Source organism: Oncorhynchus gorbuscha, unplaced genomic scaffold, assembly GCF_021184085.1.
Source record: "Oncorhynchus gorbuscha isolate QuinsamMale2020 ecotype Even-year unplaced genomic scaffold, OgorEven_v1.0 Un_scaffold_1178, whole genome shotgun sequence".
Lineage (NCBI taxonomy): Eukaryota > Metazoa > Chordata > Actinopteri > Salmoniformes > Salmonidae > Oncorhynchus > Oncorhynchus gorbuscha.
Window position 1 is genome coordinate 115,950 of NW_025746037.1, and position 18,885 is coordinate 134,834.

Below are 18,885 nucleotides of genomic sequence, written 5' to 3' on the forward strand. Positions count from 1 at the left end.
TTGGGAAACCTGTAAAATACAGTAAAACCTACTGGGAAACCTGTAAAATACAGTAAAACCTATTGGCAAACCTGTAAAATACAGTAAAACCTATTGGGAAACCTGTAAAATACAGTAAAACCTATTGGGAAACCTGTAAAATACAGTAAAACCTATTGGGAAACCTGCACCAATTAATTAATGAGCTCTTCCCAAACATGTATGTTCTTAATGAACTTATCACCCAAACGTGAAATATTTTAAACTAAAAATCTAAAGCTGAAAATCATCCCACTTTGATCTTTTCCTCCCCGACCCACAGCATCTGATCTGTAGACGGTGACAGGAAGACCTAGCCTTGCTTTCCTGCCACTATCAGTTGATGGGATCTTGTAATGGCTAGTGGAAGGAAAGAAGGGTTCACATCTTGCTGAGTAGAGAAACTTCATCCAACCGGATTCATCCATCCCTCCAACCCATGTCACTCAGTGAGTGCCCCCCCCCCCCCACTAATCCAGGCAGCTCCACTACCCAGCTCCAGTCAGCTCCACTACACAGCTCCAGGCAGCTCCACTACCCAGTTCCAGTCAGCTCCACTACCCAGCTCCAGGCAGCTCCACTACCCAGCCCCAGGCAGCTCCACTATCCAGTTCCAGGCAGCTCCACTACCCAGTTCCAGGCAGCTCCACTACCCAGTCCCAGGCAGCTCCACTACCCAGTTCCAGGCAGCTCCACTACCCAGTTCCAGGCAGCTCCACTACCCAGCTCCAGTCAGCTCCACTACCCAGTTCCAGGCAGCTCCACTACCCAGTTCCAGGCAGCTACACTACCCAGTTCCAGGCAGCTCCACTACCCAGTTCCAGTCAGCACCAGGCAGCTCCACTACCCAGTTCCAGGCAGCTCCACTATCCAGTTCCAGGCAGCTCCACTACCCAGTTCCAGGCAGCTCCACTACCCAGCTCCAGTCAGCTCCACTACCCAGTTCCAGGCAGCTCCACTACCCAGTTCCAGGCAGCTACACTACCCATTTCCAGGCAGCTCCACTACCCAGTTCCAGTCAGCACCAGGCAGCTCCACTACCCAGTTCCAGGCAGCTCCACTACCCATCCCCAGGCAGCACCAGGCAGCTCCAGGCAGCTACACTACCCAGTTCCAGTCAGCACCAGGCAGCTCCACTACCCAGTTCCAGGCAGCTCCACTACCCATCCCCAGGCAGCACCAGGCAGCTCCAGGCAGCTCCACTACCCAGTTCCAGTCAGCACCAGGCAGCTCCACTACCCAGTTCCAGGCAGCTCCACTACCCAGTTCCAGTCAGCACCAGGCAGCTCCACTACCCATCCCCAGGCAGCACCAGGCAGCTCCACTACCCATCCCCAGGCAGCACCAGGCAGCTCCACTACCCATCCCCAGGCAGCACCAGGCAGCTCCACTACCCAGTTCCAGGCAGCTCCACTACCCATCCCCAGGCAGCACCAGGCAGCTCCACTACCCAGTTCCAGTCAGCACCAGGCAGCTCCACTACCCAGTTCCAGGCAGCTCCACTACCCAGTTCCAGTCAGCACCAGGCAGCTCCACTACCCATCCCCAGGCAGCACCAGGCAGCTCCACTACCCATCCCCAGGCAGCACCAGGCAGCTCCACTACCCATCCCCAGGCAGCACCAGGCAGCTCCAGGCCCCATGGCCCTGTGTGTTTCTCTGACCCCTAATCAGAATGCAACATGATCTTCAGAAATGAGCTTTATAATCTCCTAGCTGCAGGCTGACTGATTGTCTCAGAAAGGAAGCTCTCCTAGCTGCAGGCTGACTGATTCTCTCAGAAAGGAAGCTCTCCTAGCTACAGGCTGACTGATTCTCTCAGAAAGGAGGCTCTCCTAGCAGCAGGCTGACTGATTCTCTTAGAAAGGAGGCTCTCCTAGCAGCAGGCTGACTGATTCTCTTAGAAAGGAGGCTCTCCTAGCAGCAGGCTGACTGATTCTCTTAGAAAGGAGGCTCTCCTAGCAGCAGGCTGACTGATTCTCTTAGAAAGGAGGCTCTCCTAGCTGCAGGCTGACTGATTCTCTCAGAAAGGAGGCTATCCTAGCAGCAGGCTGACTGATTCTCTCAGAAAGGAGGCTCTCCTAGCAGCAGGCTGAATGATTCTCTTCAGAAAGGAGGCTCTCCTAACAGCAGGCTGACTGATTCTCTTCAGAAACGAGACTCTCCTAGCCGCAGGCTGACTGATTCTCTTCAGAAACGAGGCTCTCCTAGCCGCAGACTGACTGATTCTCTTCAGAAAGGAGGCTCTCCTAACAGCAGGCTGACTGATTCTCTTCAGAAACGAGGCTCTCCTAGCCGCAGGCTGACTGAATCTCTTCGGAAACGAGGCTCTCCTAGCCGCAGGCTGACTGATTCTCACTACAGGTGTAGTATTTTAATTTGATCAATCTATTGGTGCAGAGAATGTTCTTGTCATGCAGTAAAATTCTGTAGACTCATGATTGACATAAATTCACTGAAAACCCGCTTTTCTCTCACGAGATCTCTCACCTAACCTACAGGTTACCCTACTAGCATATCAACACTCATTTACAGTAAGAAAATATCAATTATTTCAATGGTTAAATTAAGATTCTACATATGTATATCACACTGACAAATCACGTTAACTTGTTATCAGTAGTTTACTTGGTACCAGGTCTATAATGTTATATCAGTACCAGGTCTATAATGTTATATCAGTACCAGGTCTATAATGTTATATCAGTACCAGGTCTATAATGTTATATCAGTACCAGGTCTATAATGTTATATCAGTACCAGGTCTATAATGTTATATCAGTACCAGGTCTATAATGTTACATTAGTACCAGGTCTATAATGTTATATCAGTACCAGGTCTATAATGTTATATCAGTACCAGGTCTATAATGTTATATCAGTACCAGGTCTATAATGTTATATCAGTACCAGGTCTATAATGTTATATCAGTACCAGGTCTATAATGTTACATTAGTACCAGGTCTATAATGTTATATCAGTACCAGGTCTATAATGTTTATCAGTAGTTTACCTGGTACCAGGTCTGTAATGTTTTATCAGTACCAGGTCTATAATGTTATATCAGTACCAGGTCTATAATGTTATATCAGTACCAGGTCTATAATGTTATATCACTACCAGGTCTATAATGTTTTATCAGTACCAGGTCTATAATGTTATATCAGTACCAGGTCTATAATGTTATATCAGTACCAGGTCTATAATGTTATATCAGTACCAGGTCTATAATGTTTATCAGTAGTTTACCTGGTAGCAGGTCTATAATGTTTTTCTGTAGTATTTTGACCAAATACATTGCCGTCCACTTCTTTCCCCTCCAACCTGATAACCTTATATCTGTGCAGAGGAAAGGACAGCTGATCTCTGGTTCTCTCTAAAGACCTCGTGTTTGAGGAAGTAACGCTTCCTCAACCCTGCTGACAAACATTCCCCAGCCTCACACACACAGCCTGGTTTCTGGACCTTCTGCCATATCACATGACCAGCTTAAAAAAAATGGATACTTCCTGTCCTGTCCATCTAGAGGAGAAATTGACGGGATTAAAGATTTAAAATAATCCCGTCCCAAACCTGGGTCAAACACCACCATCCAATTATGAGGCTCCCTGCCTTTTGAAGGTGACACAGTTGATCCTGAAACCCCTCATTATGGTTTTATATTAGCCCACTGGGCTTGGAGCTTCTATGGGGACCAGGGCCGGGTTTGCGGCTTCTATGGGGATCAGGGCCAGATTTGCGGCTTCTATGGGAACCAGGGCCGGGTTTGGGGCTTCTATGGGGACCAGGGTTGTGTTTGGGGCTTCTATGGGGACCAGGGTTGTGTTTGGGGCTTCTATGGGGACCAGGGTTGTGTTTGGGGCTTCTATGGGGACCAGGGTTGGGTTTGGGGCTTCTATGGGGACCAGGGTTGGGTTTGGGGCTTCTATGGGGACCAGGGTTGGGTTTGGGGCTTCTATGGGGACCAGGGTTGGGTTTGGGGCTTCTATGGGGACCAGGGTTGGGTTTGAGGCTTCTATGGGGACCAGGGTTGGGTTTGGGGCTTCTATGGGGACCAGGGTTGGGCTATCGAGATTGGGGCCACCCTACCTGAGACGCTCCCACCATGGCCTGGGCCAATCCCTAGCCCTGGGGGTATGGGGACCAGGGCTATCGAGATTGGGGCCACCCTACCTGAGACGCTCCCACCATGGCCTGGGCCGATCCCTAGCCCTGGGGGTATGGGGACCAGGGCTATCGAGATTGGGGCCACCCTACCTGAGACGCTCCCACCATGGCCTGGGCCGATCCCTAGCCCTGGGGGTATGGAGGCCAGGTCGGGGGCCCTGAAGAAGGCACCAGGTATGGGAGGCCCACCAGGTTGCCAGGTGACTGATATTCAATGAGGGCCCGGCCAGGTGAAATTCCCCTCAGGCAGAGGGTAGTGGAGCGTATCAGGACGGAGACGTGAGATGGAGACGGTAGATCTCTGATAATTGACGAGATGGAAAACTACCGACCACCACTTCATGGAAGTGTAGCAGGGCCAAATGTTATGAATGGGAGTGTGAAATGCCATCTGTATTTGCACGATTGTGGGACATCTTAAATTAATTTTTAAAAAAATACAAATAATGAGAATTTGAAAAAAAAAAGTGATATTTTCTAGAGTAGCCAAGAATATGTATTTTAGCTGACATGTCGGCCCTCATAACATGTCCTTCTGTAGCTCAGTTGGTAGAGCATGGCGCTTGTAACGCCAGGGTAGTGGGTTCGATCCCCGGGACCACCCATACGTAGAATGTATGCACACATGACTGTAAGTCGCTTTGGATAAAAGCGTCTGCTAAATGGCATATATTATTATTATTATTATTATTATTATTATTATTATTTATTATTATTATTATTATTATTATTATATTATGTAAGAAGATGAAATAAATGTCCACTGGTCCCCGAGAAGGGCAGATCTCAGTCTGGTTTAGAGGAATAATTGACTTATTGTCATGTTCATTTGTTTGTGTATTTACTCCTGAATGTGTCAAGTCAAACCTGGACTTAAAGTGTGAATAGAACAGGGTGCCAGTGGGTGGGCAGGGAGTTTTAATGGCAGAGCATCGGCCTACCAATAGACACATACATAAAATAGGTCCTACAATGAGTTTATCACTATTCAATTCATTGTTGCATGTTTATAGTTTTCTAGCTATTTTACAGGGTTATGTATAACGTTGTAATTACACAGGACATTATGTTCTATTTACTGGTAGGCCTACATTACAACGTTGGTGAAAGACAGGATTTTCAATTGAAAACTTGTCGCTGTGAGAACCCGTTTGAGTTTCACAAAAATACTCTTTGTTAGATAGGAAGCCCATGCTTCATGGACAACAGGAGGGAGATGTGGTCTGAGTGATATAATACGTTCCCAGATCTGGGGTCACCGAATGTTTTCATCCGAGCGCAGGAGGGGATCCCTTGGTATTGCCAGGGCCCATTGTGTCACAGCTACGGGCACGAACCTCTTGTCAATTTAGCTTTAGTCGAGACAACAGAGCGCCAGAGCGCACTGAATTATCCACCAATTAAGAGGTGTTCTCTTTAATTTACTTCCTTTGATTTCGTGCGTAACCGTAAATTGTTTCAAAATACGGACATGAGTAAGATAGCCGTTTAATGGCTTGAACATTTTTTTCATGGGAAAGCTCTCTCTCTCTCTCTCTCTCTCTCTGGTTATTATTGCCCACTACAGCAAAGCAGGGACACTATTTATCTTGTTTTTGTCCCATAATAGCAGGACAACTGCACATATATTACATGACCAAACAATGGGTGTTACATGCACTGACATGAGTCGCTCAGTGGAAACGCGTCCAGGTTGATTCACAGCTCATAAGAAGAACATCGAACTATCTATAATTCTTATTTCTCACACGATGTTTAAAAAAAAAAATATCACTCTGCGTTTTATGCTGTGAGTGACGAAACTCCCCCCCCCCGGCTGAATAAACTGAACACAGGTGTCCATCTATCCATACACACCGTTTAAATAAGACCAGTAGCTGAACTTCTGAACTGGGCAGAAATGTGTCTTGAATCTCAGCGTAAATTGGGTTTATTCAAAGTGACAAGCTGGAAAATGTCTCAGTCTCACCTACTGTTTTCATACAGCTGAGGAGGCATGAGCTAATGATCACAGAGGAAACTTCAGCAAAAGGTGAGGCCTTCATTGTTGTAGCCTGTTACGTGAATGGACGTTCATTTCTTCTTACATTCAATATGAAATATCATTGATCCATTTATGAACTGTATGGAAGCCTACTGGAACTGTATTCGCGAGTCTGAGATGGAATATCTGATTGATTGTCTGGAAAGTTTCATGAATGGAATGGAGGGAGGAGAGAGTACACGGCGGGGTGTAGGATTAATTCCAACCTCGATTAAACCTGAAATACTTCTGGTAAATAATTGTCAGTCCCATTATAAATACTGTTTGGTATTGTAAAGAGTCAGTGAACATGTTCTCCCACACCATTAACAGCTGTAGCCTATCAATAATATAATATAATAATATATGCCATTTAGCAGACGCTTTTATCCAAAGCGACTTACAGTCATGTGTGCATACATTCTACGTATGGGTGGTCCCGGGGATCGAACCCACTACCCTGGCGTTACAAGTCCCACAGGCGCATTAGCGTTTTCAACGTAAACTTACAATGTAAAGTAACCTAAAAAAAAATATGTATTAGAATTGGGAGCCATAAGTTAAGATCTACACGTTAAACATTTCAATATTTTAGTGTTTATTAGTAAAAAATGGAATCGTGCGTTTAAAAAAATGAAATAGAGCGCTGGTTTATTACAAAGTTGAATATTATGGCGGATAAATCCGAGACATCTTCACTTTGACAAGTCCGCTAGATAATATGACACAATCAATCATTTCAGATATTACATTTATTCAAAACGTTTGACAATAGGCTTAAATAAAATATACACAAACACACACAATTCCTTCTAAAAAAAAAGTACACAAAGTGGTCTCCAAAGAGGGCTACTATTTAGGCTACATAACAAAACACATATCTGCAGTAGTAATAAAGGCACTGTGACGTCATCCACGCAGTTACATAATAAGGCCAATAGAAATAAGGTGAAAGGAAAAAGAGTACAGGTTAATGTTTATTCTGAGGCAACACCCATTCCAGAGCTCCAGTTGGGCTCCAGTTGGGCTCCAGTTGGGCTCCAGTTGGGCTCCAGTTGGGCTCCAGTTGGGCTCCAGTTGGGCTCCAGTTGGGCTCCAGTTGGGCTCCAGTTGGGCTCCAGTTGGGCTCCAGTTGGGCTCCAGTTGGGCTCCAGTTGGGCATGCTATTTAAAATGCTAAGTCGAACGTAGTTTCGACCCACTTTGAATCCAGATTCAATCACGAGAAAGTATATTTAAGACATTGCTATAATAACGCGTTCTTATTGTGGAATGCGTAACATGAATAATAATCATGGTAATTGATGTACTCACTGAGTACTTCATACAAGAATGCCAACGAGTTGCATTATATTATCTACATATATCTGACATATTTAGGACAAGGCTTATAGCCTACTGCCTTTACACCTCGGTTCCTTCGCGGCTGTATATCAAATGATTAACACTGAAGTGGTTTGGGAGAGAGTTGGTGAGGCCCAGGCCTCCACTGTGAGTGTTCTGTGCTGATGTGTAGTAGTTCATTCTATTAGCTGTGGAGAGCTGAGTGACATCAGTGTTCAATGGCGTGATTTGAGACGGCGAGTATGAACCAAGTCCGGACATGTTCTCTCGGGTCTGATGAGGCGACAAATCCCCCATAACATGTCCTCCTGAACCAAAGTCCCCCCTGCCCCCCTCCCGAGTAGAGCCGTTGTTACTCCCCGCCAGCATCGTGTTCATAGTGGAGACAAAGTTGTTGTAACAGGGACTGTGTTCCACCGACGGGGACGGCGATGATTTGGGCTCGGAGGAACCAGGGGAGTTCTGGAGGCTGAGAGGGGATGAACTCATGATGCTGGCCGTGTCGGAGAGCTTCAGGGCGGCAGTGTCTTCGGATTTCACCGGAAGAACAGTGTTGTTGGTGTCTCCCCCGTTCAAGTCAGCTCGTCTCTTTCTCTTTCTTCGGAAGTTGCCGTTATCGAACATTTTCTCACAGTTCGGGTCCAATGTCCAGTAATTCCCCTTTCCTATGAAGACATGAAGACAGGACACAACAGACAATGTAGTTCTGAACGAGATATAAAAGGTCCTGACTGTTCTAGTCTTCTGTCAGACTCGTCTTACCGAAATCAAATGGCAAAGGAATGACATTACACATTTAATAATAAGTGTAAATAATGACGAGTTAATTACAAGTACAACAGGTATTGTAACTTACCAGGATCATCGTCATCCCGGGCAACTTTCTTAAAACAGTCATTCAGTGACAGGTTGTGTCTGATTGAGTTCTGCCACCCTGCTTTGCTCTTCTTATAAAACGGAAAATTCTCTGCCACATACTGATAGATGTGACTCAGCGTCAACCTCTTGTCCCCGGCGCCCTGGATAGCCATGGCTATGAGCGCTGAGTAAGAGTAAGGAGGTCGAACCATCTTGAAGAGTTCCTGCTGGCTGGAGATCGACAGCCATCCGAGGTCAGCGCCACCAAACCCCGTAGGAGGGGGCAGGAACTGCCGCTGGTTCGCTCCGTATCCAGACTGTATGTACGATGCTCCATTCAATCCCGTCAGGTATGGAGACGAGTCGATGCTCGGTCCGTTTAGCCACAGGTACGGGTTGGTGGTCGGCGAGGTGTACTCACCGAGGCCGTAGCTTGGAGGATGCGCCGGCGGCCTCTGCGGGTGGTGACCATGATGGAGGTTTTGCTGGTGCTGATACATGCTGCCGAAGTTATCGCAGTACACGGCCATATCCAGGAGCTCCTGTGCGCTGTGGTGCTGAATGGGGCTAGTCTGCGCGTTGGATGGCTGCTGTCCAAAAGCGTTCATAATCCGTTCTATTTGAGTACGAATCCTGGTATCTTCTTCTATCATCAACAACATGCGGTTCCTTTCCCAAAGCGTCTGTTTCGGTCAGTCTCTCCCGGAGGACTGAAGGCTAGACCCAAGGGGAGGAGGCGTATTTAAGCGCTCCGCCTGGAGCGTCGACAGGTAAAACCCCTGTGAAAGGAACAGTCTCGAGGGTGACTCCCCCTTCTCTGTCACGCTTCAGTCGAATTGTCTTAACCGAATCTGTGCATCAATGGGAGAGATACTGGTGAGAGATACTGGCCCACTCATTAATGCCGTTTTAGGAGTTAACCTGGAGCATATAGGCTGAGCAATGTACCGCGCATGTATAGCTTAATAAGCATACGCAATAAAAATAGGCGTTTAGGCTACAAGTTATCCAATAAAAACAGTTTTACAGTTGGCCAATCATATTTCCACTTTTACGCATAGGACACTTTTACCAATATTTATCTTAAATAATAGTTTTATGAATATACCTTCGTAATTCCCATATACAAAATGTAATTGAAATAAATATTTTATATATATTATATATATATATATTTTAAATCAATTGTTTCTGTCAAATATAAATTGTCAGTTTATGAAGTAGCCTTTGCGTTTTGGTGAACAGTAGGATACACACTGAGAACAAAAGGTTCGGCCTAGAACCAACATTTTGGTTCAGCGAAGAAGAACATCTAACCATACTGCGGTTCTGATCAAAGAACTCTACAAAAAGGGGTTTATTCTCTATAGAACCTTTAGGGGTGTTATATATATGACGCGAGCAACATGAGCCGTTTCCCTCTAAGAGTGTAGTGTTAAAACAACGGGATTATTTTATGGTAGTTAACAAACACTCCTGGCGTCCAATGTGTGACAAAGTAAAACATAAACCAAGTTAGCCTCTTAAAACATACAAATATACAATGTACTATAGGCTATGTGTTTAGAACACACGATCTCTGGAACGGATTAGTTGACAATAAACATGGTTTATGTGTTACAAGTGTGGCAGAGCAACACAACACCCGGTAATATGATGGTTTCCCACGTCGCTGGAGGTAATGTGATTTTCCCCGCGTCACTGGACCACTGCGCCTGTCATTTCATTTGAGTCATTTATTTATTGGGTGGGTTATTAAAATGTGTAATTAAAATTACTTTGTCCAAACATGGGGGGGGGGGGTAAACTATGAAATGTAGACTAGGCCTATATATAAATGTAGACTAGGCCTATATAGAAATGTAGACTAGGCCTATATAGAAATGTAGACTAGGCCTATATAGAAATGTAGACTAGGCTTATATAGAAATGTAGACTAGGCCTATATAGACATGTAGACTAGGCCTATATAGAAATGTAGACTAGGCCTATATAGAAATGTAGACTAGGCCTATCTAGAAATGTAGACTAGGCCTATATAGAAATGTAGACTAGGCCTATATAGACATGTAGACTAGGCCTATATAGAAATGTAGACTAGGCCTATATAGAAATGTAGACTAGGCCTATATAGAAATGTAGACTAGGCCTATATAGACATGTAGACTAGGCCTATATAGAAATGTAGACTAGGCCTATATAGAAATGTAGACTAGGCCTATATAGAAATGTAGACTCGGCCTATATAGGCCGCAATAGACAGAATGATTTAAGAGTTGAATACGTTGCATTTAAATTGAGAGGGGAAAAAAGCATTCTATTTAGGAAATGTTTTATCTTAAATAATTATCCATCACATTTTTTATTTTATTTTTTTAGGTTAGAAAACTCTACCGGTAGGCCTATTTCAGAGCAACAGACTTTGTTTCAACGCATTTCATCAAAATCACAGAAATATTTTGTAGAAACTTTCAGACATCAATGGACAATCAATATTTGCCCTAAAAAATAAAAACTACATGATCGCCATCAGAGGAGCTTCAATGATCATTTACAATATGACCATTATATAACATACATTTTGATTGACCAAAGCAACGAGTAAAATGACCAGCCTACAATGCAATGAAACAAATTCAGGAACACCAAATATATATATATATATACACGATCTGTTTGTCAACTGAAGAAAATATTCCACATTTTATTAGTTTAATGTTAAATTATAATGACTTATGTAGTAAAATAAAATACGGGACAGTGCTAAACCGTTATATAGTTAAAAATCACATGTTTGGTGTAAATATCGCAATAGGCTATTTAGTTGTTTGGCGAGTTATTGTGAGCGCTGTAGTGAAGGCTATTACTCTATAACGTCCAAAATGTTCCATACGAATAAAGAGTGTGTTTTTTTTTTCATTCCAAAAATGTACATTGTAACAGTTTATTTGTGCAAAGTAGGATTTTGTCTGCAAAGTTTTCTGCTGCAAAGTTTTCTACACGTTGTCCATGGGTATGTTTCGTGTTGTTTTCAAATGCTGCCATCCTCCGGTCTCTTTGGACAGAGACAGACACTGACTAGATATATACGATTACTTTTCAACCGTCACTAGAGCAGTCTCCGTTTAACAATGTGTACACACCCTGACCGGGCTCACGTCAATACTATTTTACAACTGAATAGATGTCAAGAGGGACCCTAATCTAGGACTTTCAATTGGATGGCCTCTTAGACTAGGACTGGGTGAATTAGCCTACATACATGGGTCGGTAATAGACCCTCCGATTGTTTTGATCCCACGTCATAAACGGTTACGATAATAAACGGTAGCATACTATCTACACGGATCATACTTGGCTTCGAATGTGCCATATAGATGTTGAGTGATGAGTAGACAGACCCATGCTACTGTTTGTTTATTATCTATACATAGTCCCTTTAATAACTCTACCTACATGTCCATATGACCTCAATCACCTCGACTAACCCGGTTCCCCCGCACATTGACTCTGTATCCGTAACCCCGTCTGTATAAAACCTCGCTGTTGTTATGTTACTGCTGCTCTTTCATTATTTGTTACTTTCATTTATTATCTATACATAGTCCCTTTAATAACTCTACCTACATGTCCATATGACCTCAATCACCTCGACTAACCCGGTTCCCCCGCACATTGACTCTGTATCCGTAACCCCGTCTGTATAAAACCTCGCTGTTGTTATGTTACTGCTGCTCTTTCATTATTTGTTACTTTCATTTATTATCTATACATAGTCCCTTTAATAACTCTACCTACATGTCCATATGACCTCAATCACCTCGACTAACCCGGTTCCCCCGCACATTGACTCTGTATCCGTAACCCCGTCTGTATAAAACCTCGCTGTTGTTATGTTACTGCTGCTCTTTCATTATTTGGTACTTTCATTTATGATCTTTTATAATATATGTCAAAACCATTGTTTAAAAATAACTCTAGCATTTCACTGTTGTCCATGATGATTTGGCACAATTGACTCTTTGTAATTTGTATAAAATCTGTTGTTATGTTACAATTTGATTTGAAATACGATACAATTTGATTTGAAATACGATACAATTTGATTTGAAATAAATACAATTTGATTTGAAATACAATACATTTGAAATATTTGATTTGAAAATTACAATACAATTTGATTTGAAATACAATACAGTTTGATTTGAAATACTGTTGTTATACAATTTGATTTGAAATACAATACAATTTGATTTGAAATACAATACAATTTGATTTGAAATACAATACAATTTGATTTGAAATACAATACAATTTGATTTGAAATACAATAACATTTGATTTGAAATACAATACAATTTGATTTGAAATACGATACAATTTGATTTGAAATATAATACAATTTGATTTGAAATACAATACAATTTGATTTGAAATACAATACAATTTGATTTGAAATACAATACAATTTGATTTGAAATACAATACAATTTGATTTGAAATACAATACAATTTGATTTGAAATACAATACAATTTGATTTGAAATACAATACAATTTGATTTGAAATACAATACAATTTGATTTGAAATACAATACAATTTGATTTGAAATACAATACAATTTGATTTGAAATACAATACAATTTGATTTGAAATACAATACAATTTGATTTGAAATACAATAACATTTGATTTGAAATACAATACAATTTGATTTGAAATACGATACAATTTGATTTGAAATATAATACAATTTGATTTGAAATACAATACAATTTGAAATATAATACAATTTGATTTGAAATACAATACAATTTGATTTGAAATACAATACAATTTGATTTGAAATACAATACAATTTGATTTGCAATACAATACAATTTGATTTGAAATACAATACAATTTGATTTGAAATACAATACAATTTGATTTGCATCAGTTCCGTCAGTTTTTCTCCTGAGACTCTTTCCTGCTGTAAACCTCTGCAGGTTTCTGGAAGGTGTTTGAAACATCACAATATGATTTATACAATATATATTGAGGTTTCAAAACATCACACCATTATCATGTATTTACGTCCTCTAAATTACACAATTTGATTTGAAATATATACAATTTGATTTGAAATATAATACAATTTGATTTGAAATACAAACAACTTGATTTGAATATACAATACAATTTGATTTGAAATACAACTACAATTTGTTTTTTATAATAAATATATATTTATTTATAAACAACATTTGTAATTTAGAATACCGGGCCAATTTCCAACCATCATTTGATTTGTCCCAACCATAATTTGGTTACTGTCCCAACGCTCTAACCATCATTTGATTACTGTCCCAACCATCATGTTTTACTGTCCCAATAACCATAATTTGATTTAAATACGCTCCAACCATCATTTGATTTGTCCCAACCATCATGTTGTTATTTGAAACGCTCTAACCATCATGTTGGTTACTGTCCCAACGCTTTGATTTCCCAAAACCATCATGTTGGTTACTGTCCCAACCATCATGTTGATTTGAAACCATCATGGTGGATTTGTCCCAACCATCATGTTGGTTTGTCCCAACGCTCTAACCATCATGTTGGTTACTGTTGAAAGCTCTAACCATCATGGTGGTTGAAATCCCAACCATCATGTTGGTTACTGTCCCAACCATAATGTTGGTTACTGTCCCAACGCTCCAACCATCATGTTGGTTACTGTCCCAACCATCATGTTGGTTACTGTCCCAACCATCATGTTGGTTACTGTCCCAACCATCATATTGGTTACAACTCCCAACCATCATGTTGGTTACTGTCCCAACCATCATGTTGGTTACTGTCCCAACGCTCTAACCATCATGGTGGTTTGTCCCAACACTCCAACCATCATGTTGGTTACTGTCCCAACCATCATGTTGGTTACTGTCCCAACCATCATGTTGGATTACTGTCCCAACCATCATGTTGGTTACTGTCCCAACGCTCTAACCATCATGTTGGTTACTGTCCCAACGCTCCAACCATCATGTTGGTTACTGTCCCAACCATCATTTTGGTTACTGTCCCAACGCTCTAACCATCATGTTGGTTACTGTCCCAACACTCTAACCATCATGTTGGTTACTGTGTTGGTTAACGCTCTAACCATCATGTTGGTTACTGTCCCAACCATCATGTTGGTTACTGTCCCAACGCTCTAACCATCATGTTGGTTACTGTCCCAAATCCAACCATCATGTTGGTTACTGTCCCAACGCTCCAACCATCATGTTGGTTACTGTCCCAACCATCATGTTGGTTACTGTCCCAACCATCATGTTGGTTACTGTCCCAACCATCATGTTGGTTACTGTCCCAACCATCATGTTGGTTACTGTCCCAACGCTCTAACCATCATGGTGGTTACTGTCCCAACACTCTAACCATCATGTTGGTTACTGTCCCAACCATCATGTTGGTTACTGTCCCAACCATCATGTTGGTTACTGCCCCAACGCTCTAACCATCATGTTGGTTACTGTCCCAACGCTCCAACCATCATGTTGGTTACTGTCCCAACCATCATGTTGGTTACTGTCCCTAACCATCATGTTGGTTACTGTCCCAACGCTCTAACCATCATGTTGGTTACTGTTGCTCTAACCATCATGTTGGTTACTGTCCCAACCATCATGTTGGTTACTGTCCCAACGCTCTAACCATCATGTTGGTTACTGTCCCACGCTCCAACCATCATGCTCCAACCATCATGTTGGTTACTGTCCCAACGCTCCAACCATCATGTTGGTTACTGTCCCAACGCTCTAACCATCATGTTGGTTACTGTCCCAACGCTCCAACCATCATGTTGGTTACTGTCCCAACGCTCTAACCATCATGTTGGTTACTGTCCCAACGCTCTAACCATCATGTTGGTTACTGTCCCAACGCTCTAACCATCATGTTGGTTACTGTCCCAACCATCATGTTGGTTACTGTCCCAACGCTCTAACCATCATGTTGGTTACTGTCCCAACGCTCCAACCATCATGTTGGTTACTGTCCCAACGCTCCAACCATCATGTTGGTTACTGTCCCAACGCTCTAACCATCATGTTGGTTACTGTCCCAACGCTCTAACCATCATGTTGGTTACTGTCCCAACGCTCCAACCATCATGTTGGTTACTGTCCCAACGCTCTAACCATCATGTTGGTTACTGTCCCAACGCTCCAACCATCATGTTGGTTACTGTCCCAACGCTCCAACCATCATGTTGGTTACTGTCCCAACCAACGCCCCAACCATCATGTTGGTTACTGTCCCAACCATCATGTTGGTTACTGTCCCAACGCTCTAACCATCATGTTGGTTACTGTCCCAACGCTCCAACCATCATGTTGGTTACTGTCCCAACCATCATGTTGGTTACTGTCCCAACGCTCTAACCATCATGTTGGTTACTGTCCCAACGCTCTAACCACCATGTTGGTTACTGTCCCAACGCTCTAACCATCATGTTGGTTACTGTCCCAACGCTCTAACCATCATGTTGGTTACTGTCCCAACGCTCCAACCATCATGTTGGTTACTGTCCCAATGCTCTAACCATCATGTTGGTTACTGTCCCAACGCTCCAACCATCATGTTGGTTACTGTCCCAACGCTCTAACCACCATGTTGGTTACTGTCCCAACGCTCTAACCATCATGTTGGTTACTGTCCCACCCATCATGTTGGTTACTGTCCCAACGCTCCAACCATCATGTTGGTTACTGTCCCAACCATCATGTTGGATACTGTCCCAACGCTCTAACCATCATGTTGATTACTGTCCCAACCATCATGTTGGTTACTGTCCCAACCATCATGTTGGTTACCGTCCCAACGCTCTAACCATCATGTTGGTTACTGTCCCAACCATCATGTTGGTTACTGTCCCAACGCTCTAACCATAATGTTGGTTACTGTCCCAACCATCATGTTGGTTACTGTCCCAACCATCATGTTGGTTACTGTCCCAACGCTCCAACCATCATGTTGGTTACTGTCCCAACCATCATGTTGGTTACTGTCCCAACGCTCTAACCATCATGTTGGTTACTGTCCCAACGCTCCAACCATCATGTTGGTTACTGTCCCAACGCTCCAACCATCATGTTGTTGACTGTCCCAACGCTCCAACCATCATGTTGTTGACTGTCCCAACGCTCTAACCATCATGGTGGTGACTGTCCCAACGTTCCAACCATCATGTTGGTTACTGTCCCAACGCTCCAACCATCATGTTGGTTACTGTCCCAACGCTCCAACCATCATGTTGGTTACTGTCCCAACGCTCCAACCATCATGTTGGTTACTGTCCCAACGCTCCAACCATCATGTTGGTTACTGTCCCAACGTTCCAACCATCATGTTGGTGACTGTCCCAACGTTCCAACCATCATGTTGGTTACTGTCCCAACGCTCCAACCATCATGTTGGTTACTGTCCCAACGCTCCAACCATCATGTTGGTTACTGTCCCAACGCTCTAACCATCATGTTGGTTACTGTCCCAACGCTCTAACCATCATGTTGGTTACTGTCCCAATGCTCCAACCATCATGTTGGTTACTGTCCCAACGCTCTAACCATCATGTTGGTTACTGTCCCAACGCTCTAACCATAATGTTGGTTACTGTCCCAACGCTCCAACCATCATGTTGGTTACTGTCCCAACCATCATGTTGGTTACTGTCCCAACGCTCTAACCATCATGTTGGTTACTGTCCCAACGCTCCAACCATCATGTTGGTTACTGTCCCAACCATCATGTTGGTTACTGTCCCAACGCTCCAACCATCATGTTGGTTACTGTCCCAACGCTCCAACCATCATGTTGGTTACTGTCCCAACGCTCTAACCATCATGTTGGTTACTGTCCCAACCATCATGTTGGTTACTGTCCCAACGCTCTAACCATCATGGTGGTTACTGTCCCAACCATCATGTTGGTTACTGTCCCAACGCTCTAACCATCATGTTGGTTACTGTCCCAACGCTCTAACCATCATGGTGGTTACTGTCCCAACCATCATGTTGGTTACTGTCCCAACCATAATGTTGGTTACTGTCCCAACGCTCCAACCATCATGTTGGTTACTGTCCCAACCATCATGTTGGTTACTGTCCCAACCATCATGTTGGTTACTGTCCCAACGCTCTAACCATCATGGTGGTTACTGTCCCAACACTCTAACCATCATGTTGGTTACTGTCCCAACCATCATGTTGGTTACTGTCCCAACCATCATGTTGGTTACTGCCCCAACGCTCTAACCATCATGTTGGTTACTGTCCCAACGCTCCAACCATCATGTTGGTTACTGTCCCAACCATCATGTTGGTTACTGTCCCAACGCTCTAACCATCATGTTGGTTACTGTCCCAACGCTCTAACCATCATGTTGGTTACTGTCCCAACGCTCTAACCATCATGTTGGTTACTGTCCCAACGCTCTAACCATCATGTTGGTTACTGTCCCAACCATCATGTTGGTTACTGTCCCAACGCTCTAACCATCATGTTGGTTACTGTCCCAACGCTCCAACCATCATGTTGGTTACTGTCCCAACGCTCTAACCATCATGTTGGTTACTGTCCTAACCATCATGTTGGTTAACCATCATGTTGGTTACTGTCCCAACGCTCCAACCATCATGTTGGTTACTGTCCCAACCATCATGTTGGTTACTGTCCCAACGCTCTAACCATCATGTTGGTTACTGTCCCAACCATCATGTTGGTTACTGTCCCAACCATCATGTTGGTTACTGTCCCAACCATCATGTTGGTTACTGTCCCAACCATCATGTTGGTTACTGTCCCAACGCTCTAACCATCATGTTGGTTACTGTCCCAACCATCATGTTGGTTACTGTCCCAACCATCATGTTGGTTACTGTCCCAACGCTCCAACCATCATGTTGGTTACTGTCCCAACCATCATGTTGGTTACTGTCCCAACGCTCTAACCATCATGTTGGTTACTGTCCCAACGCTCCAACCATCATGTTGGTTACTGTCCCAACGCTCCAACCATCATGTTGGTTACTGTCCCAACGCTCCAACCATCATGTTGTTGACTGTCCCAACGCTCTAACCATCATGTTGGTTACTGTCCCAACGCTCCAACCATCATGTTGGTTACTGTCCCAACGCTCCAACCATCATGTTGGTTACTGTCCCAACGCTCCAACCATCATGTTGGTTACTGTCCCAACGCTCCAACCATCATGTTGGTTACTGTCCCAACGCTCCAACCATCATGTTGGTTACTGTCCCAACGCTCCAACCATCATGTTGGTTACTGTCCCAACGCTCCAACCATCATGTTGGTTACTGTCCCAACGCTCCAACCATCATGTTGGTTACTGTCCCAACGCTCCAACCATCATGTTGGTTACTGTCCCAACGCTCTAACCATCATGTTGGTTACTGTCCCAACGCTC

General features: G+C 43.4%; 1 protein-coding gene across 1 annotated transcript; it reads right to left on the minus strand.

Moving 5' to 3' along the window:
* Positions 1–6,857: 6,857 nt before the first annotated feature.
* Positions 6,858–9,257, minus strand: foxi1 (forkhead box i1). Its single transcript, XM_046336832.1, has 2 exons — positions 8,408–9,257; positions 6,858–8,216 (listed from the first exon to the last, which is right to left on the minus strand). The coding sequence occupies exons 1-2, from the start codon at positions 9,069–9,071 to the stop codon at positions 7,612–7,614; spliced, it is 1,269 nt and encodes a 422-aa protein (XP_046192788.1). The 5' UTR covers positions 9,072–9,257; the 3' UTR covers positions 6,858–7,611.
* Between the last annotated feature and the right edge of the window lie 9,628 nt (positions 9,258–18,885).